Source organism: Habropoda laboriosa, unplaced genomic scaffold (assembly GCF_001263275.1).
Source record: "Habropoda laboriosa isolate 0110345459 unplaced genomic scaffold, ASM126327v1 scaffold102, whole genome shotgun sequence".
Classification (NCBI taxonomy): Eukaryota; Metazoa; Arthropoda; class Insecta; order Hymenoptera; family Apidae; genus Habropoda; species Habropoda laboriosa.
The window spans coordinates 3,167,931-3,190,155 of record NW_017100262.1 but is presented as its reverse complement, the minus strand read 5'-3'; the positions used below and the strand labels follow the sequence as shown (position 1 = coordinate 3,190,155).

The following is a 22,225-nucleotide window of genomic DNA, read 5'->3' as shown; positions in this document are numbered from 1 at the left end:
AATTTCAATATTTGAGAATTTTAATACTTGAGAATTTTAATATTTGAGAATTTTAATATTTGAAAATTTTAATATTTGAGAATTTCAATACTTGAGAATTTTAATATTTGAGAATTTGAATATTTGAGAATTTTAATATTTGAAAATTTCAATATTTAAAAATATGGAACTTTGAAAATTTCAAAGCTCGGAAATTTGAATATTTGAAAACTTGATCTTTCATTACGAATTTAAGGGATTATCTAACATCTGCAGAAATTTTTATTACCCATCGTTCGATCTTTCGTTTATTTCACAATTCAAAAGTAACAAGTGTGACGTTGTTATGACTGACAGGCAACTGTAAATCATACTGTAACAAGCACACGCAGAAATGAGACGACGGTGTTAGGGGGAACAAGCCTGTTCTCCCGCTTTTTCCGCAAACACGTATTAATTGAAATAGTTTCGCGGTTTTTGCCAGGGAAACCGGTTCCCTTATAAAAGTCTTCTTGTTTTCGGTTCGCCGTTTACGCCCTTATATAACTCGAATCACTCCTGTTTCCGGTGATAATCGTAACGATCACGGCACGATTTTCCTATATCGAAATGGAAAGTGACAGAATCCTTATACACGTAATCTGTGTCATTAGCTTGTCTACCCATCTCTCCATTTTTTCTTTTTTTCTAACATTTAAACCATAAAAAGTTCCTCTGGTATTTAACGTATCATAGATAATCCGATTAATCAACAAACCTGCTACGTAAACCTGTGATCTTGCCGTATTGAAGAATCGGTGTAATTGTTTCTTGTCGATTGATCCGCTAAATCCCTCGAGTCCGTTCTTCCTTAACCAATACCTGATAAAAATATTCTTCGTTAATAAATTATCCAATCTGTCGTTTAACAGTAATCAGAGTGGATTATTTTTTAAATTATTAAATTTTTCACTTAATAGAAATCAGAGTAGAATGTTTCTAAAATTATTAAATTTCTCACTTAACAATAATAATTAGAGTAGATTATTTTCAAAATTGTTCAATTTTTCATTTAACAGTAATTGGAATAGATTATTTTTTAAATTATTAAATTTTTCTCTCAATAGTAATCAGAGTAGATTATTTTCAAATTTATTCAAATCAGAGAAGATTATTTAAAAAATTATCGAATCGGTGGCTTAACAATAATCAAAGTAGAATTTTATATAGAGACAAAAAATTGTGGAAAGCTTTAATTGAGGTGGAAGACAGGATTAGTTTCGAAGAATAAAGCGAAGATTCGCGTAAACTTGTGCAATGGATTAACATATGGCTGTGGGAACCTTTGTTGACGGCAAAAGAGACAATGCCAAGCTTTATCTGTCGCGTCCCAACGAGAGCAGCCTTTCCTGCAGGATCTTCCTCCACAATCCTTGCAACGAACGCCACGTCCAAGGAAAAATGGTTGCAAACAACAGGAGCAACGATTCTCTTCGAAGAGAAGCTGCTTTCCTTCTCGCTTCGAGCCGCCAGATTTCCTGCAATATAGAGAATAATCACAATTATTTGGCGCCTTTCTTTTCACAAATTTCAATGTTCATTTAGAAAAAATCGAACAGAATCTTAATGCTCAAAATAATCCCAATTATTTCGATCACCTTTTCTCATTTATTAGGAAACTAACTAGTTGTTAGAATTCTGACATTTGTCATTTTGTCCCTCTGAGAAATTATTGCCGCTTTTAGTCGATAAAATCCTGAAAATTTTGCGAAAACTTTTCTACGCTACTTACTATACCACTCGCTACATTTCACCAAGGAATTATCTCAAGCTTAAATTTTCAAATAATTAAAAGCAATTATAAATTTACACGAAAAAATCCTCCAAACCAGAAGTCAGTAAAGTAATCTTTTACGACATATCGAAGACCAATCGCCGTGTTTAAAGTTTCGTCGACACACTCGCTGCCACCACAAAATCCACAGCACGCTGTGCAATAAATTCCGAAACGCACACGCTGCGTCGGTAACGTTAAGGAGCAATAAAAATCAACATCTCAATCGTAGAATTTGATAAATTTCCTTTTATTAAAGTATCATCATCGTTACTCCTGGTATCAACGGCTGTTTACAATTGTTCCTCCACATCTTAGCTTGTTAAACGTCTATCACCTAGACATACACCGAACGATCGATATCGACGATCAATTCACGGATCATCCACGATCCCTCGCAATTAATCGACTACGAAGCGCCGTTTGCAACGTTAAACGCGTAACCAAGAGCGTGTGTAACGCACCTATCGTTGCGTAACCCCCGCGACAGGTTTAAATAAATAAACTTTCGAAATGCTTTCTTGCGTATATATTAAATCCAGCCAACTTTCCATCATCACCGGCTACAATTACGCAACGTCGAGCCGTTAGAGAATGTTTTCACGCCCGGTGGAACGATTTATCGAAGCCGCAATCAGGTCGGAAATTCGATCTCGAGCTTGGCGAAAGAATCGAGCAGGTGAGATGAAGATGAGAAAGATCGCCGATCGAACGTTACTTTTAGGAAATTGGAAAAATTCGATTATGGATCTTTGTGTTATTGTAATGTATTAAAATATGCGAAATGTCAACTGTATTATTCGCGGATCAGTATCGTTGTTTAGGTATGGTAAAAAATTCTAACGTTTCTCTCATGAATTTTGCATATTACAATTGGATACATATCTGCAGTCTGTTAATGATTGACGCGCTTCGTGTGATGGGAGAATTGCAAATTTGACCAGAGTGTTGAAAGAATTTTATTAAAATTATCATAGAAAAATATGGATGTGAGTTGAAGTTTTGAAATTTTAGGTATTTGAATGTTCGATTATTGCCTCTGGATATCAAACTTTCGTACGATTGCAATCATGGTATCTCAGAAGTTCCATCTTCTTTTGCAAATATTTTGCACAAGGAGCGAGCCGAGAAATAATTTCTTTCCTTTGCAAATATTTTCCGTAAGGAGCGAATCGAGAAATAATTTCTTTCCTTTGATGTCAAAATGAGAAATTTCGAAATAGTAAATCTCATAAACAAACAGCTGTATCGGTGTTTCTCGATTTCTCGAAAACGAGGTCTTGTAGAATTTTCTCGTTCCTCTTCTCACCCATTCACCTATAATCTTCATCTTTGTTCTCGTTAATTACAGTCTGCCCGTGATATTCTTTCGCAAAAACGGAAGCGCGAAATTACCGGTTGATGTCGGCGACAATGAAACGCGTGTTTCTCATCCGAGTAATTTCCATAAGCGTCAATTATTGCCCCTGCCGCTTCGATCGCTAGAAATGACGCGTTCATCATCGTCCACGCGACTTTTACGCGCGTGCTGCATTAATTATTCATAAGCGTGTGGGCGATCAATCAATGGCCGATGGTTGCATCTGTTGGAATTCCTTGACATTTTGCATAGTAATGGGGACACGGGAAAGCTAGTACAGTTTCATCTCTCCCGTTGTCACATTATTTATACGAATTTCCGTTGATCTAATTATTATTTCATAATATCACGTGTTATGCCGCGTAACAAATTCTTATCCTTAATGAATTTTCATTTCCTTTGCAAGTTCATCGATCAGTGATATACATATTTTCTAGGAACTATGAATGAAACATTAAACTGAGTAGAAATTCTGGTAACATTGTACCTTATCCAATATCTAATCTATTTAACATCGAATTCTTCTAATTTTCGTTATTTTTGCAAGATGATCGATCAGTGATATACATATTTTTGAGGAACTATGTATGAAAAATTAAGCTGAGCAGAAATTTAGATAACATTGTGTCTTATTCAACATCTAAACTATTTAACATGGAATTCTTCTAATTTTCATTTTCTTTGAAAATTGACCGATCAATGATTTACATATTTTCTAATTTTCGTTATTTTTGTAAGTTGACCGATCAAGGATTTACATATTTTCGAAGAATTATGAATGAAACACTAAACCGAGTAGAAATTTTGGTAACATTGTACCTTATCCAATGTATAATCTATTTAACATCGAATTCCTCTAATTTTTATTATTTTTGCAAATTGACCGATCAATGATTTACGTATTTTCTAATTTTCGTTATTTTTGCAAGATGATCGATCAATGATATACATATTTTCTAGGAACTCTTAATCAAACATTAAACTGAGTAGAAATTCTGGTAACATTGTACCTTATCCAATGTATAATCTATTTAACATCGAATTCCTCTAATTTTTATTATTTTTGCAAATTGACCGATCAATGATTTACGTATTTTCTAATTTTCGTTATTTTTGCAAGATGATCGATCAATGATATACATATTTTCTAGGAACTCTTAATCAAACATTAAACTGAGTAGAAATTCTGGTAACATTGTACCTTATCCAATGTATAATCTATTTAACATCGAATTCCTCTAATTTTTATTATTTTTGCAAATTGACCGATCAATGATTTACGTATTTTCTAATTTTCGTTATTTTTACAAGATGATCGATCGGTGATATACATATTTTTAAGGAACTATGAATGAAAAATTAAGCTGAGCAGAAATTTAGATAACATTGCGTCTTATTCAACATCTAAACTATTTAACATTGCATTCTCCTAATTTTCATTATTTTTGCAAGTTGACCGATCAATGATACATATTTTCAAAGAACTATGAATGAAAAATCAAGCTGAACAGAAATTCTGATAACATTGTATCTTATCGAATATCTAAACTACTTAACATCGAATTCTTCTACAATTTTTAACAAATCATTTTGCGTATGTACACTGTTCCACACAATCGGGCAATTTACATACGTTGAACCGTGAACCGTGTCGAATCAACATAATCCAGCGACGATAAAACGTGCGACACTTTCATTATCACAAAGAAAACAATAGAAAATCACCGATCTTTACGTAAATTCTATACAACACACTTCCATTTCCATTGCGTTTCTTCTTGTCATTTCGTATTCCACGTTACGACACACGACGATCGAGGGATCAATCCTCGCGATCGAAGAAAGTGGCAGCAGCTCTCAAACCGGCGTGACTGTCCTCGTCCCTTTCCATGTCAGATGTGACCACCTTCACCACGACAACCTCTATAGTGATCAACAGGAAGAGGACCATAAACGTGGCCATATTGTACTTCTCCTGTCCTGGAACCACCCTCTCGCCCTCCAATAGCAACGTCGTGATGATACTCGATACGTAGGCCAACATGGTTCTTTCACTTTCGATTCCCTCCAGCTGTAGTTTCCATTCGCTTCGATCTCGTTTACGCGATGTGTCGGCGAAGAATGACGGGAAAAGAGAACGTCACGGATGAAAAAATAAACGGCAACTTCCGTGATCCGACGTGCAATCCATCAGCGTTTTTAATTAGCCGGAAAACGAGCAAGGTTTTCCTTGTTTATCGCACCAGTGCTGTTCCTGTCACGTCTTCTCACACTTCGTTGTTTATGTAAAAAAATGATCCTTTTCTTTAATTTCTTTCACACTCACTTCGTATCTTTCGTCTGTTTCTGATTCCTCGGTGCTCGATACTCATTTCACTTTCATCCAACATTTCTCACTGTTTTTCTTCGGAAAATGATTTCGAGTTTTCTACTCGACGCTCGTATCCTGGTTTATTATCGACGATCTTCTCCGTCGTCGCTTTGAAAAGCGGTCGCTCACCAACTCGTCCCACGTCTCTCTCACCTACGCCTTCTCTTCTCTAATTAATCTCCTTGATAACGCTGATCCCGCTTCTACCAGCCACACGTCGATCTTCGATTCACCGACGTTCATTGACGATTCCTCGTTGCACTATGCTCTCTGCACCGCACTCTTGTACCAACTATTAAAGCTACTCTAGCTGTTCGTGAAACTCCGATATTTAACGACAGGTCGAAGTTACACACCGCGATCTCCCTCACGGAGGAGCTTCGGAGTACAAAATCCAATCCTCTTCTTCCTCTCAATTTCTCTTCGAGATCGCACACAGAAATACTCTCAGGTACTTCGCAACCGGCGGCAGACCTAAAACAGTCGACAGAGTCCTCTCGGTGACTTGGAACACCTTCGAACGATACTCGAACGAACTCCAGCCTCTTCAAGCTCTCCACACCGTGGATCTTCCATCGAGCTTGCAACCAAGGACCATTTTCATGGGGCAATGCGGCGCGGCAGGTGGCGATGCTTGCTCCTTTGTGTCGGACTGTCGGTTTGAAAGTGACAGTGGCTTGGCCACCTTGGGGAAACTCTCGGCGTCATACACACGAGCCAGCCACGCTCGTTTAAATGGTAGGAGATCCGCCTTTTCTTCCTTCGCTCGGAGTATTGAGCACCCCTGGCCACGTTCAATTAAACGTTGAACTTTCACTGGATTTCGACGGTCGAACGCTGGTTTCGCCGGTGTGTACAGTCCCGTGGACCTGTCGGCGAAAATATCAGACCGCTTACGCGGAGTCCTGAACGTCGATTGAAGGAACGCCGGTTACTCGGTAGGTTGTTATAGGTCGAAATCAAGAATCTACTGGCCCAGTCCTGACGGTGACGTAATTTCGAAAGTGCCACAGAGCGATTGTTACGTGCTTACTTGTGTATGTGCAACCTTTCACGGGTTCGAGCGAGTCTGGATCAGCGATCGTTTCGTGGCTGAACTTCGATTCGGATTGGTTCGATGTAGGAGAGATAGAGAAGGAAACGGTGGTTCGAGAACGGTTGGTGCAACGAGGAAGAAATTTCTTAGTTACGAGCGAGGTGTAGCGAGATTTCACGCTGAATGATCTGGGACACGGGTTTATGGTGAGACGGTGTTTTTGCCGGGACTGAAAGAGAGAGTGGCTGGTTTTAATGAATTTTTTTCCACAGGAGGATTAACATTGTGCGGATTTGACGTTCGGGGGATTACTCTACCGAGGATTTTAATATGCACCGATCTCGTGTAAATGTAGGCTAGGGAGGATCGTGGAAATGGTTCGAGTTTGAAGTTTAACGAGTCATGGATGCTGGCATTATATTTCTTCGTTCGGAACACAGATATTTCCTGTTTATCAACCCCTTCGCTGCGGCCGTATTTATTTGTTCAAATTTATTTTTCTTTTGGCCGTAAAATTTACTTTTTTAAGTTCAGGTAGAGTTGTTCGAAAGGTAAAATTAAGAGTTCGAATTTTCGCACGAATTTTCACTCTGTATAGGTACTTGCAACAATATTTTCAATAATTTTCGGTACCGATCGTGTGCAGTTCGCTTAAAAAGCGTAGAGGTCGATTTAAAAAAACGTTTCTTTTAATTTTCACCAAATTAGGACGATACAAATTCCGACAATTGGAGAATAAACGGCGTATGTGAACTTGTTCAGGGTTGCAATGCTGTTTTCCTATTCAAATTCCCCCGTTCCACTGATCACGCGTCTAGGCTCGGCATAATGGAACGTAACCGGTGCATGAATGATTCCATTGCGATTTAATCGAGTTACGATTGCGCCTACGATAGTGAAAACACACGTAAACAGTATTTCCCCATCGTATCTTTCACGATCTCTTCCGTCGTTATGAAAGATTTCCAAGATAGCAATTAGCATCGATCAGCCTCGATTAAGTAGCGTTTTTCGAAGGAGTTGCGACACTGGCGCGTAGGTTTTGTCGTGGGCATGTTCACGCGATTAGTATTTTTCGTGCCCACGTGTGTATCATCTTTGGCCTGATGATTACGCGATGGGACCATGCGAGAGGTATCTATTTTCGAAAATTGTGAAACGATGATGAATAACTTGCGACACGTGTTATGTACCAATATTAATTAAAATCGCAGAACAATGATGATCATTCGAACAAATGACATAATATTTACATCACCGTTACCTGGTGTTTTTTTTTTTTTCTTTTCACTGATGTTATGTCATCTTTGTTCACTCAATCTACTGTATCTTGCTTGCGTGTTTGTGCGAGGATAATGATAGTGACGTTAATTGTGAAGTTCGTATTTTCTTCTTTTAGGTTTTTATTACTATTTTACAGTTTATAGTTTTGTGAGAAATGAAGTGTCAGAGTAACTCGAGCATACTCGGTCTCGTTTCGAAGTGGAACCAGCGAATCTAATTAACACGAGTCACTTTCCAGACGGTTTCGAAAATAACGAGACGATCGCGTGGTCAATCAAGCCTTGAACCTTTGTAATAAATAATAATTCGCTCTGCGTGCACCTTCGGCTCTCGTTTCTTGCGGAAATCGATCCCTCCCGCTTCTCGTTTCCACTCGAATCCCTTGCGACTCTATGTTGCCAATTCGTGTCACAAACTCTGTCTGGCTAAAAAATTCAGGTTTTAATCTTTCTCGTCGATACGACCACGATATCTCAATCTCTTTGACATTTCACTTTCGAAATTGCAATTTATCCGTTTCTTTCTCTTTCTTCAAATGATTATTAATTCCTTATTTCAGACTATTCTACCCTTTTTTCTAGAAATTCTAAGTTAAATTACTATTTTTTATTTGAGATATTTTGAATTTTGCTGCAAAATGGTAATTTTGAACATTCATCGTCTCAAAATGTTATTTTCTTCTATTTCCATCCGAATTTCAAGTACAATGCTCCAAAACGATAATTTCCTACGTCACATTCTTCTAGCTTTCCTAAAACTTCTAATTTAAATTACTATTTTTTCTTTGAGATATTGTAGCTTTCTTGAAAAATGTTGATTTTGAAAATTTTCATTTAAAATCACTGGTTTCATTTACTTCAAACTACAAAAACACGAAAGCCACACCATAGACATCTGATCCTTCAGCTTCTCCTAAGAATCTCGTTCACCGCGACACGTTTTCCTCTGTCCGCCATAAATCACTGACCGACGTCTCTTCGTTTATCGTGCTATTTTCGTCGAGCGGAGGAAATGCCCGCTGGAAGGGACCGCGCCAGCCGGTAAATCGATGGAAAGTCGACCAAACTCGCGTGTGTACGCGTTTCAGGGAATCGACGTAGGCCACGCAAAGTGGGCCAATAAATCCTCTGTAATCGTTCCGATCGTTAGCATCTTAATTGCACGAACAAAACGTATATACGTGAAAAATCCAATGATTTATTTGTACACACTTGCGTGGTGCACACTTTCAACTTTCACGCCGGCGAACATTTCGTTCAGTTTTCAAGGGAACGAATAACGGCTGTCACGTTTGTATAGGCGTAATCGTTACGCGATGGAGGAGATATAAGAAAGAATTACATATGCATTATGTAAGTGGATTACAGCAGCTCGTGGACTTATGAAACGTTGACAGCGTAAGGGAAATGTTCGATAATGCGAATTGGCTCGTGTCCTTAATTTCACTTGGAGTATCGCGCTCGTTTTCGAATTCGTTTTGCTTTTACCATTCGACGGAAACCAGCCATTTGCGGGAACGTGATTGTTACCAATTAATGGTCTGGCGTTGGTTTTCAAGCGTTTCGTGGTCGTAAGGAAGTAATTAATTTGTGGAACTAGGTGAACCGAGATTGGCACGAATTTTTATTTGTTTTTGAAGAAAGTGATTTGAGTTCATGAATGAATTATCGTTCAGTTCGAGGATCGTTAAGTTTCAATATTATTAAGTGTATGAATATTATTAAATTAATATGATTTATCATACGAATTTCTTTTTTCTTGATATTCATTGAACTAGAAGAATACTATTAACCCTTTGCGATCGGTGCCGCCATAGTGGCGGCATTTCAATTTTGTTCTAGAAATCGGTGTCGCCGTTATGGCGGCATGATCTTTGTTTTGTCAAGTATCATACTTTGGAAAATTACAAAAATTAAAACGTTTTATTTTTATGCACTATAACTAGTATGTATTAAAAAAAATATATCAGTTTCAAAATATTCTGTTTTTCAATATCCTTATATATATAATAAATCAACTATGCAAAAATAACTTTAAAAATCTAAATTTGCTCCGACTAGCTGGTAGTCCAACCAGAGAAATGTGCCGATCGCAAAGGGTTAAATTAATATTTTTTGCAAATGTGTAATACCACATAATGAATAATCTTCTATAATTCATAAGCAAACGTAGAGCACAGCGACAAGTTATTATTATTTTTAAATTTTGCTCGTTAAACCCCAGTGAAAAACTGAACCCTTTGACGATCTATAAAAAATGACAAAGTGCGTTCAAAAGATATTCAAAATTGGTAGAAATTTCGATAAGTAATCACCAAGACTACGTCCTACGTATATTTCATTCTCTTCTTATTTTTCGTTAACGAAAAAATTGTCGAAGATTCGTCGTTCTGTCAATTCTTGCCGCAGCATTTCAATCATCGACACGCGTCCAATTCCCTCAAAATCAAATAAACCAGCAATCAAACCACCTATCCGTTCCAGCTTGCAGTCGACAGCAGCTCGATGGACCGATGAAATTACGAGTGGGAGCGTGTTAAGCTCAGCGTGAGGTCCCCGATTCGATCAGGCGGATCCGCGTAAAACCGTTAACCTCGATCTTCTTGCGATCGATAGAAAGTACAGGCGGATGATTAAAAACGCTGCGTCGCGTTGTCCCGCACTTCAGTTGGATACACCATAGCTGGTCCTTACCGTTTCTCCCGCTTTCTCCGACAGAGGATGGTCCGCAAGAGGAAAATTTTGAGCAGCCGCCTCGTCTCGCCGGATTTCATCAAGCACCTGTGTTTTTCCTCGTTTCACTCGTTCATCCAGTACACGCGACGATTTCCACGAAATTCACTGCTTTCTTCAGTGATCACTGAGCTTCTTCTTTGCCTCGGGATATAGCGATCGCTGAGATACGAGGTTTGAGGATAAAGATTTTTTACAGAGTCCTTTTTGTTTTGTTTTGATAGAAGGAAAGATTGGCTGGAATTTCAATAAGTAATTTTTATGTAAGTTTTTATCGACAGAGTGTTTTTTCTTTCCTGTACTTTATAGACACTCCTGGAGATTTCAACGGGAGACTCTGATTTTCTTAGTGACCACGAATCTTCTTTATCTTGGGATATTCTAATCGCTGAGATTCCAAGTTTGAAGGATAAAGAAATTTCACAGGGTCCTCTTGTCTTCTTCAACAGAGGGTAAGAGCGACTGGAATTTTCAATATTCGTGTGATTCCTTCAACAGGATCCTTCTCTCTACGGACACTTTAACAGGAACTAAGACAGACTGGAATTCTGTAAAAATTCTCAATCACGAAAAATTCCAATATTCATGCAATTTTTGATCAGCAAAGTTCCTCTTCTCTCTTCTACTCTACAAACACTTTAACTGTCAGAATTCCAATATTCGTACAATATTTTATCAACAAAGTCCTTCTCCTCTCTTCTACTCTGCAGACACTTTAACAGAAACTAAGACAGACAGGAATCTCAGTCGTGAAAAATTCCGATCAACAAAGTCCTTCTTCTCTCTTCTACTCTACAAACACTTCTCTAAATCCTAACGAACTACAATCGAAGCTTTACGAATAATTCTCATATACAACGAAACTGGACGTTCCTTCTGTTATTCCACTTGCAAAAAGCAAAATGCCACTTCAGAGGCTAAATACACCAACTGACTGACTATCCGCGACACGAAGCATCTCAACAATGAGGGAGCCGTTGTTCGGCTCCCCCGCTCGTACGGTTCCTCCTCTGCTTCCGGTCCCCCTACACGCTGGCCCCGAAGCTATTGTTTAATATGGTTTGATACGCCGGCCATTGTGTAACGTCGTTTTGCCATTAACGTCACCCGTGCCTTGGCCCGGCCTGTGCATCCCAATGCCACGACAACACCTTCTTCCTTTTCCTTCCTTTCCGTTCTACTCCACCTCGTGGAACTCGTCTCTCTTTCTGGAGGTCGCGACGCCACTCTTTCAGCGTCGTCGTAGATGTCAGAGTCGTCGATGCTGTTGAACCGTGCGGCGAGCCACGCATCACTAATCGGTGAACGCGCTCACGCTTCCGGTCTTGCCACCGATTCACGAACCTCTGTTGACCTCACGATGGAACACGTGGACACACCTGTCTGACGATTCCAGACCGGTTAACTCTTTGAGAACGACGGACTTTGAGTGTATATTGCGTTCACCAAACACCGATGTCGCGTGTTTTCGACAGACGGATGGAGAGTTGTTTGGTGGAGAGAGGAGATGCTGGGTCAAAAATGACCCGAGATAGATTTGTTTAGTTGGAGAATGAATTTTCTGGGATTTTTATTTTAATATCTTTAGGGATGATTGTTTTTAAGGTAGAAGAGAGTGATCTACAGTAATATTTTCTATCACAAATACCTCCTTGGGGAGGATTTTTTTAAAGGTAGAAAAGAATGGTCTACAATGATTTTTTCTATCGCAAATCTTGAAATTAAAAAAAAAATATGTACGTATTTATATGTGTTAGTGTTTTCGAAGAGGTGTAATAAATTTTCGATTTATTTGCAAAATAATAGATATTATCATACTTGTTCCACCTCAGTTGAATGTATTTCATTTACAAATACATCGCAAGCACTCTATGGTCACGTTGTGCATGAAATTTACTGTGATATTCGCAGTATAACTTCTTTACACGATGTTCCAAGTAAAAATATCCACGTCATAAGTGGATTCTCTCGTTTTCTACAGTTCCTTGACCCAAGTGGACGGGTCAATACTGACCCACCTTCACCTTCCATCTCTCAAACAATAAAAATCCACAAGTGTCTGAAGAAAATGTAATATCAATCTTTCAACCTCACGAAGAACTTCTTTTCTCACAAATTACAACTTAACAAACCGCCAATTCCATAAAATACTCGAACCATCGAGATTTCCCTTTCCACAAGGAACATCTCCGACCTTCTCAGAAGCTTGCAACGGAAACGGTTCCGTGCTATCCGGATCAGATTCGTTGGAATTCACTCGTCATTCCTCCAATCGTTTCCTATATTACGTCGAGGAAGCAGAGAGCTCGTATAACTGTTTTCTCAACGCTCGACAAATTTCAACGAACCCGCCGCTGATACATTACGATTCCTCGCCAGACGTCCACTCGCCTCGAACGCATTCGTAAACGCCGCCATATTTCGTCCTCTTTAATCGGACCATCGATCTTCCTTCTCTCTCTACCTCACCTTCTGGCAAAATGGAGCGTGGTACGCGTCGAATGGAAATGGAAACGAGCAAACGATCCGTGAGAAAAATAGAGACACGGCGAAAATGAAGGAAAAAAGGCTGTTGAAAGTCGATAGAGAGAACCACACGTTGGTGCATTCCTCCCGTTAATTGCGAGATTCCACGTTCCTGATTACCGTAACATTCGTTCGCGATGCACTTGCGTAACGCGGATGAAAAACCCCGCTGTTTTCCAAGTGGTAATCTCGACGAGATTAATTGACACGTTCGATGGAATCGTTGATATCGGTAAAAAGAAGGACGATCGTTAGAGGCTATTTTCCTTAGCCAATGTACCGTGTAAAATAGAGTGTAAAATAATATTTAGACCGAATTCGTCGTAGAGTCAGGCAACGGTTCGATTTGATTAGCACCTGAAGAGAGGCGGAGAGAAAAAGGAGAAAGTCTGACGCAAGAAGCGACGTGGGAAATGGAGAATAGGTTGTACTGCACGGATCAGCAGAATTCTCGCGTTATTTAATAACACGAGATCGCCGTTTTTAGATGTAATTAACGATCGCGAACCTGTTCCAGCGCTGCGCGATCATTCGAATACAAATTAGCTGGATTATTAACGCTACCGAAGGGGGAACCTTCGTAATGTTCATCCGCTACTCCCACGTCTTTTTCCATATTTTCCATTCAGTTCGAGTCGTTGGTGAAAATTGTCGGTGTAATCGCGCCGCTGTAAATTTTCCACGATAATTTCACAACGTCGTAATTATTTCATGAATATTCCTCCTGCCCCTTCTGATGAATTTCGATTTTATCGTTTAATCGTCGATATTCTGTTTCCTGCCGCCTCTTTTACACGTCGCGGAACGCGCACGTTTCAATTTTACTCGTTCCCTTTACCGATGCATACTTTAACGGTAAAATTTGTGAAATAATGCGGCGAGCTTCTAAAAATAGCATTGATAGATGGATCAGCACGTCAGATAGGAACGTTCACGCAATGTCCCCGTTTGTTTGATACCATCGTGCCTGATTTATGGAGGAAAGAGGCGAGATTCACATTTATAGCCTGTTCGAAATCAACTGGATGTTCAAGGTCACAGGTTTCGTCTGCTTTTCAAGCACACAGGTAAAAGAAATGAAGCAGAGAGTGAAAGAACGATTTATAATACATTTATAGTCTCGCTCGATATACATTGAGCATGCAAGGTCACTTCCCCCACCCCCGATTTTAGCAATTTCGTCAGCAGTAACTCTTTCGCTGTGTCGTTCCTCTATTTGTGGATATAGAGCGAAGATATTGAACATAGAAGACTGTAATCAACATCCGTACAACATCCCTCGATTTGTTTTCTGACTTCTTGACATGTTTGCGAATGCCTTCACACGTCCTATATTAACTATTACTGTTACGGTATATATTATGCACTTTATGAATGAAAATTGTTGTTACTACACCGGCTAACCTAGTTTCTTATTTAATTTAATTTATTCTAATTCTCTAATTTATTCTCATTCTTTCGTTTTATCAATGAAAATTGTTACCATACCTGATACTACTTAACTTCTCGTTTAAATTAATTCATCTTTTTTACTTATAATTATTGATGCCCACCAAATATTCTCGTTCCTTCGTTTTGTCAATGAAAATTGTCGTCACCATGTTTGACAATTTAATTTTTTACTTCATTTATAACTCACTTCTCATTCTTTCGTTTTATCAATGGAAATTGTTACCATACCTGATATAACTTAACTTCTCATTTAATTTAATTTACTTTTTCATTTGTAACTGCTGATATTTACCAAACACTCTCGTTCCTTCGTTTTATCGGTGAAAATTGTTATTACTACACTTGACACAACTTAACTTCTCGTTTAATTAATTTACCTATCTATTTGCAACTATCGATATTTCGCCTGCTCTCCGTCCACGTCATTTGTTGCAACAGACGAGTCCAGATTTACTTCCCCCAAATTGTGGGAAGCAAATAAATAAATACATAAACAAACCGTCTCTCCTTTTAGCAGATTTCGCTCGGAATAATTAAAGGAGCCCCGTTCCACCTTAGCGGTGTGAGTAATTGAAAAAGGTCGGGGATCACGTTACGACTGTATCCTCGCCTCGTTTATTTCCGTATCGAAGTTGGAATCGAGCTCTCTCTTTCTATCGTCCTCTCCGTTCGAGCCGTTCTTCTCACGCGCGGCATCGCCGCGCCGCGACGCGGTACCATTGTCGCGGCCGCTCGCGTTCACATTCGTTAAGAAATTACTTCTTCATCTGGGTCACACTTACCGGCCGCGAAACAATGCTCGCTCGTTAAACACGTACACACACGGCCCACCCTCGATATCGATCTGTTTCGGGAATTATTAAGGGAACGGCGGTTGTTCGAGACGCGCGAATCTCGGCCCGATTCGAAAGTTCTCTCCGTGCCGTTGAATTAATGGCACGTAACACTGTTACGAAAGAAACGTAATCTCAGAATGTGGTGCCGGCTGCTAACACACGCACGCGCGCGGGAAAATACGTGCCGAAAGACGGACTTGAAATCTCTTCAGCTGGAGCTCTTGCGTAATTTTCGCGGTGTTTGTTGAGAGGATTGAGCTGTTTTTCGATATTGCTGTTTTTATGCTCGTTTTTGTTTTGGTGAATGGTAGAGATAATGGGAGGAATGTGGAAGGCTGATGTGTTAAGTGTAGCGTTTTTTTTTTTAGCGTTGCAGGGCTCTGGAGAATTTCTGTGAGATATCTAAGATTTTAGTTAATTGTAGGTACTTAATTGAAGGATTCAATTAGGTACTTACAATTTGAGACAATTTTGGGTACTTTCTCGGAGGGTTTCGATAAGATACCTGAGATGTAATTCAATTTTAGGTACCTAATCGGAGAATTTCAAGATTTGAGCAAGTTTTAGGTACTCTATCAGAGGATTTTAATAGGATACCTAAGATTTAATTCAATGTAGGTACCCAATCGGAGAATTTCAAGATTCGAGCAAGTTTTAGGTACTCTATCAGAGGATTTTAATAGGATACCTAAGATTTAATTCAATTAGGTACCCAATCGAAGAATTTCAAGATTTGAGCAAGTTTTAGGTACCCTATCAGAGGATTTTAATAGGATACCTAAGATTTAATTCAATTAGGCACCTAATTGGAGGATTTCAAGATTTGAGCAAGTTTTAGGTACCCTATCAGAGGATTTTAATAGGATACCTAAGATTTAATTCAATTTAGGTACCCAATCGAAGAATTTCAAGATTCGAGCAAGTTTTAGATTCTCTACCGGATGATTTCGATAGGATACCTAATATTTAAGTCAATTTTAGGTACCCAATCGGAGAATTTCAAGATTTGAGCAAGTTTTAGGTACTCTATCGGAGGATAGAACATCGTCGAATACAAAATTTAATAATACACCCGAATAAAAAGTTTTGTGGAATATAAAAGGAACTCCCCTCAAAGATAAAATTGACCTTCACTTTACGTTAACTTTCTACCGATTACTTCAAGTTTCTCTTAATCGTAATTCTAAGATCAAAGAGACCTCTCAAATACATATATACTTCAGGTATCCAGAACTTCACACGAATCACCCAGTATACACTTCAATTTTAATTTTCAAACAGCAAACGTTCCGTGTATCTTTGAAACGAAACGAACTTCGACGAAGCTTATCTTTGATTACTCATGCCGCTACTGCGTAATTAACGCCCAATTAGACGATTACGTGCGCTATTACACGGGCAAACTAACCGAGAGAAACGAATTTTCTGTTTCACGGTACGCATAATTTTCAAACACTACGTACATTCGCGAAATCACGAGTAATCTAATACAAGGATACGTAGCAGAACGATAAACAGAAGATAACGTTTCTTCTAACGTAGACCATACTAACGCAACCTGTTACGAGAATTTGCTAATTTAGTATCACTTTTAACGAACCGTTCGGCAAGGAAAACTTGGAAGCACGAAACGTCCTCTGCTCGTGTTCGTTATTTGTCGAAACTCGCGGAAGAAAGGAGAGAGAGGAAAAAAAGAAGTATCAGAAAGTTGTATCAAAGTTTCGTCGCTTCGTTTCGTGTTGCTTCCTTCACCTTTCCTCGATTCTTGTCAACCCCGTATCTGGGAAAATCACCGAAACGTAATTTACCGTGTGCTCAAGGGGGGGAAAAAGGAGAATGTGGACGACACTCGTCAGACTGGTCAGAACAAGAGAGAGTAAATAAAAGCAAGCCCTGCATACCGAAGTTCGTCGTACGCATACACGCGTACCAACAACTTCGTTTATAAACACGGCCACGCGCTTATGTACCGGGTGGCACTAAACTTGCGAACCCTCTTTCCAGTCTAATTTAATTTTCACCTTAGTTACTGCTGTAATTTACGTTTCATTCATTTTTTTTTTGCATCTCTTGCGAACCTTCTGATCATTTTTCTTTGCGACGATGTCGACGACTGTAATTTCCTTATCGCGAAATTTATTGCTAATTAAGTTTAGAATTTTCTTCACAGTTTTTTTTTTTCCAAAAATATTTACATTCGAACTGTTTCGACGAAATTTTTCAGCGGAATGAAATTTAAAAAAAATCTAAAGCCGTTCCTATTTTACCGTAAATGGTGCGTGAAGACGCGTCAAGTGACACTGTCTTGGTGGTACGCGTACAACTGTCGGCTGGTAACGGCCAAAGATTCTCCACGGAGGCCTTTGGCCGGACTACTTTGGCCACAGGCACGAAACGACGCTCGAGCCTCGTTTTATATCGGCGCGGAACGAAGAAATTCCGACGGGATCGTTAAGAGGAACAAACCGGACGCCTCTCTTTACACGCTGGTCAAGCATCCACGGCGCGATATCAGTGTCAGGAGAGATCTAAAATGACGATTCGAAACGGCTAATCGTTCACGGGATCGCGACTCGCGAAAGTCGTACGGTTAATCGGCGTTTACATGAGAAACGGCTCGAAAAAAGGCCCTGTACGCGATTCCCCGTGTACCTATTACACGCTTCTGTGCAGGTGAACGAGTGTGCCGTGGCCACGGGTACAGTTTATGGCCGGGCAAATGTGTGGAGATTGTACCGGGTGGCGAGAGAGAAATCGAACACTTGGAGTTATTTTCCGGGAAGACAAATTTCATCCTCTTCGAGGTTATTTTTCATTTGTTTTCGAGGTTATTAAAGTATCGTTTCAATTCTTTAAGGCGTTATTCTCAATTATCTTCGCGTTAAGATAGCATTAAAATTACTTTCGCGAAGATAAATTTGATCCTTTTCGAGGTTAGTTTTTTCGTTTTCGAGGTTATGTTAAATTAGGTGTATTAAAGTATCGTTCGAATTCTTTAAGGTGTTCTCAATTACCTTCGCGTTAAGGTAGCATTAAAATGATCTTGGCGAAGACAAATATTATCTTTTTTCGAGGTAATTTCGTTATTTCGAAAGTTAGGTTATAAGCGTGTTAAGGTATCATTTCAATTATTTAAGGTGTTATTTTCAATTATCTTCGCGTTAGGGTAGCATTAAAATGATCTTCGCGTTGAGGTATCGTTGTAATTATCTTCGCGAAGACGTGTTTAATCTTCTTCGATATCGTTTCTCCATTTTCAGTGTTAAGTTAGGTTAGGTTTCTCGAAGTATTATTCAAATTACTCCCAAGAAGACGAAATTCATCTTTCTCGGTGGTCATTTTTAAATTCTCAAGATGATCCACGCTTTTCACTAAAATTACCCGTTATTTTGAATTCTTCTCAAACTTGAAAAAAACAATTACTCGTCCAATATTCGATTTTTCAAGGACGATCTTTGGTCCCAGGTGATCGAAGGTTATCACAGTTCCTCCACGCGTGGAGGCTATAATTAGTTTTGCGGGCTATTTCACGTCAAGCCAAGCACAATGGCCAATCTAATCTCCGTATCTCGCAATCTCCTAGATAGCCTGCAGTATATCGTTCGTTTCACGACCCGACGTGTATCGCAGGTGCGTTGTGTAGTAGTGTTTTCTTCTTCCTCTTCGTACGGACACACCTGTATCTTCGAAAGTGTGTGCATAATCAACGGCAATCGGTAGGAATATTAGAGTGAACGGAGGATATCAAGGACACCCCGTTATTGTCCTTTTTTTCACCAGCACGCTTCCATGTTTTTTCCTTCTTTTTTTTTCATCTGTGGAAAAACCGGCAATCTAACGAACGTCGGCGCGCAAGAAAGAGCTTAATGAATATTTAATCCACCTGTGGCGTGTGACGTGGAACCTCTTCAGCATGTTCCAAGCGAAATTAACAACTCTTCGCTAAAAAGTTCTTCAATGAATATCGTACGATTTCTTCGCGATAAGTAACATCGAGAGGAAAAATAACCGAGATAAAAACAGCGAGTTCATTAAGAATTTTTGCAGCGAGTTATCATTCAATTGACTCCTCGTTACAAAACAATGTGTAGTTTCTATGTAAATACTGATTACAGACGGCCTTGAGGAAACCTTAAGACCTCCGCTTATCTAACTTACTACACGATTTCTTCTATTCCTCTTATTTCCATTTCTTCCAGCATAACATTTTACCAAACGAGTGTTTATTTACGCTCTCTCGATTGTCATATCTAAATCTAGATGTTATTTATGCTTGGAAAATATGTTATCACCGTGTTTGCCTTCGTTTGTGGACATCGCTAATCGTCGATATCTTATTTTTCCCATCGAGAACCCTTTGTATTCGACCGGCTATCTCTGTTGTATCGCGACAAATCATCGATATTTACTCGTAGATTAATGTTACACAAGCGAAACGGTTTCGTTACGTGGAAACGCGACTTAATCCGTGGACTCTTTGAAACCGCGCTCGATCATTGGTCGATCGCGATTTATCACCACACACACGCGTCTTCCACTCTGACAAATGCTAATCTTTCATCTATCGTATACCATTCTACAAACGAAAAAAATTCCTCCGTTTTCCGCGATCTGTCGGTAAAACAGAAAAACAACCGAACCTAACCTCCCGAAACAAAAGGCGTTTCCAGGTTAGAAAGAAACAAAGAATCGGTCGGATTCCGGCACGAATTAGAAACGATTTCTAAATTTCACAGCCTCCGGTAAAATCGATACGCGAAGAAAAGCGTTCGTGTGAGAAAACGACGACGACGAAGAAGAAGAAGAAGTAGCGTATAGTGGTAGGCTCATTTAAGGCGCATCGCAAACAAACGAAGCATGTGCTCGCGCTACGTCACGCGCCATTAACGTCTGTCCGCGATATCTTCAAGGCTCGATAGCGAACATTTGTCTTTTTTTCCTGTGTTTCTTTTTCGCCGGTTGTATTATAAAAAAAGCTGAAATGGAAATACACAGTCGGTCGTCTACGCGAGAACCTATCTCGAGGTTGAATAAAAAAAAGAAAAGGAATGGAATTAATAAGGAAAGGATCCACTCGACCTACTTCCTCGCATCCTGCGTCCTCCATTTTCATCGATCATTTAATTGCCCGGTACCGTCGTTTCTCGTATGACTAAGCGAGAAATAGATTCTTCAATTGCTTTCATTTACACTCACCCCTTGAGTATACCGGCGTAGATGAGAAAACAGATCCCTGAAGCGACACCGGCCACCACTATGCTCATGCTAGGCGACACCAACATTTTTTTTTTCTTCTCCACTCACTGAACACCAATCCTCTCCGGACGAATTATTATCGATAGATCTCTCTCTGTGTGTGTGTAGTGGTACTATCACGTTAGAATTGACGTTTAATTACAGCTGATGGATCCACTCGCGGATGTTTTTCCCACGTCCATCCACCGTGAGTCCATTTTTCTTCTCTTCTTCGAGAAGAATTGCGAGGAATTGAGAAGAGACGATGTGAATGCTTCGAGTGTGGATTGAATAGAAGAATTGATTGTATTCGCGGAGTAGAACGTTCTTAGGAGAAGTTCGAACAACTGCTGTCAAGAGACTACCGACTTTGATCACTGATTCTGTCTGGTTGATCACTCTGCGCGATACGCTCGCAGCGTTCCGGTTATCTGATACAGTCGATAACGATTTCTCGATCGAATTCGGACGACACTGGGCGACGATTCGGTCGAACAGACGCAGCGGAAATTTGGGTTTACTTGGGAGAGATTTTTGGAACGTTTTTGAGAAAGTTTGAAGAATATGTCGCACTAATTTAGTTTCAGGTTCTTCTAAGAGGAGTATTCGAATTTTCCTTTTTTTTTTTAATTCAATTTTTGTCGTTGGAGATTTTGAAGATCGTTCTCTTGAGAGGTTCTTCTAAGAAGAATATTGGAATTTTTCTATTTTCTAGATTTCAATTTTTTTTTGTACAGATTTTGAGAAACATTCCAAGCGAAATTCCAATTTTCCTTTTTTTTAAGTATCAATTTTTGTTGTTGGAGATTTCGAGGAACATTTCAAGCAGAATTCGAATTTTCCCTGTTTTCAAATTTCAATTTTTGTTGCAGATTTTGAGGAACATTTCAAACGAAATTCGAATTTTCCCTCTTTCTAGATTTCAATTTTAGTCGTTTCGAAGTGATTCAGGAAATCGTAGTTCAGTGTAGGTGGATCTCTGCGTGAATGTTCGAAGAATGTAGGAAAGGAGAATTTTGAGTTCCACTGCGGGATGTCGCACTTTCACACACTTTTCACGTTGGAAATTTTCGACGGCGAGCAGGTAGTACCGTTATTAAATCGGTAACTGGTGTATCGTGGAGATGTGAGCGGATCGCACGATAAGATTGAACTGAAGCAGAGGTAAGGTCCGCGTGTGTAGACACGCGTGCACCTTCTCAACGTCGTCGCGTACCACGCTAACGCGTTAACGCGTGTCGACGTTTCGCCTTCGTCTAGGACGAAGCGATTGTTGAATGAAGTGTGTTGCATTCCCCGTCGAAATTTACGATCCGTTCGAGGTTCAATTTTTCGTCCTTGGTTTTACGCGATGCGGGACCTTCTTTCTAATGAAATTCAACGAGCAACAGGTGTTTTATTGATTTTTGAACAGTAGACAAATTTTTCCGAATGTGAGAAAAAAATTGAAAATGACATTTTTTCTGTCACACTAAGAAATTGGCATAATTCTGATTTGTTTATTTCACTTTAGAGAACATGAGAGTAGGCGAGAGAGAAATAGTTGTTCTACTATTTTTCTGAATGCAGGGAAGATCTTAAAGATGAAATTTTTGATATTT

General features: G+C 39.4%; 1 protein-coding gene across 1 annotated transcript in view; it reads right to left on the bottom strand.

Moving 5' to 3' along the window:
* The window catches only part of LOC108572993, a 50,303-nt gene extending 28,541 nt beyond the window's left edge, over positions 1 to 21,762 (bottom strand). Inside the window, 3 exon segments of the mRNA XM_017935340.1 lie at positions 737 to 840; positions 1,302 to 1,496; positions 20,586 to 21,762. Of these exon segments, the coding sequence (XP_017790829.1) occupies positions 737 to 840; positions 1,302 to 1,496; positions 20,586 to 20,671 (385 nt within the window). The 5' untranslated portion in view covers positions 20,672 to 21,762.
* Positions 21,763 to 22,225: the final 463 nt, after the last annotated feature.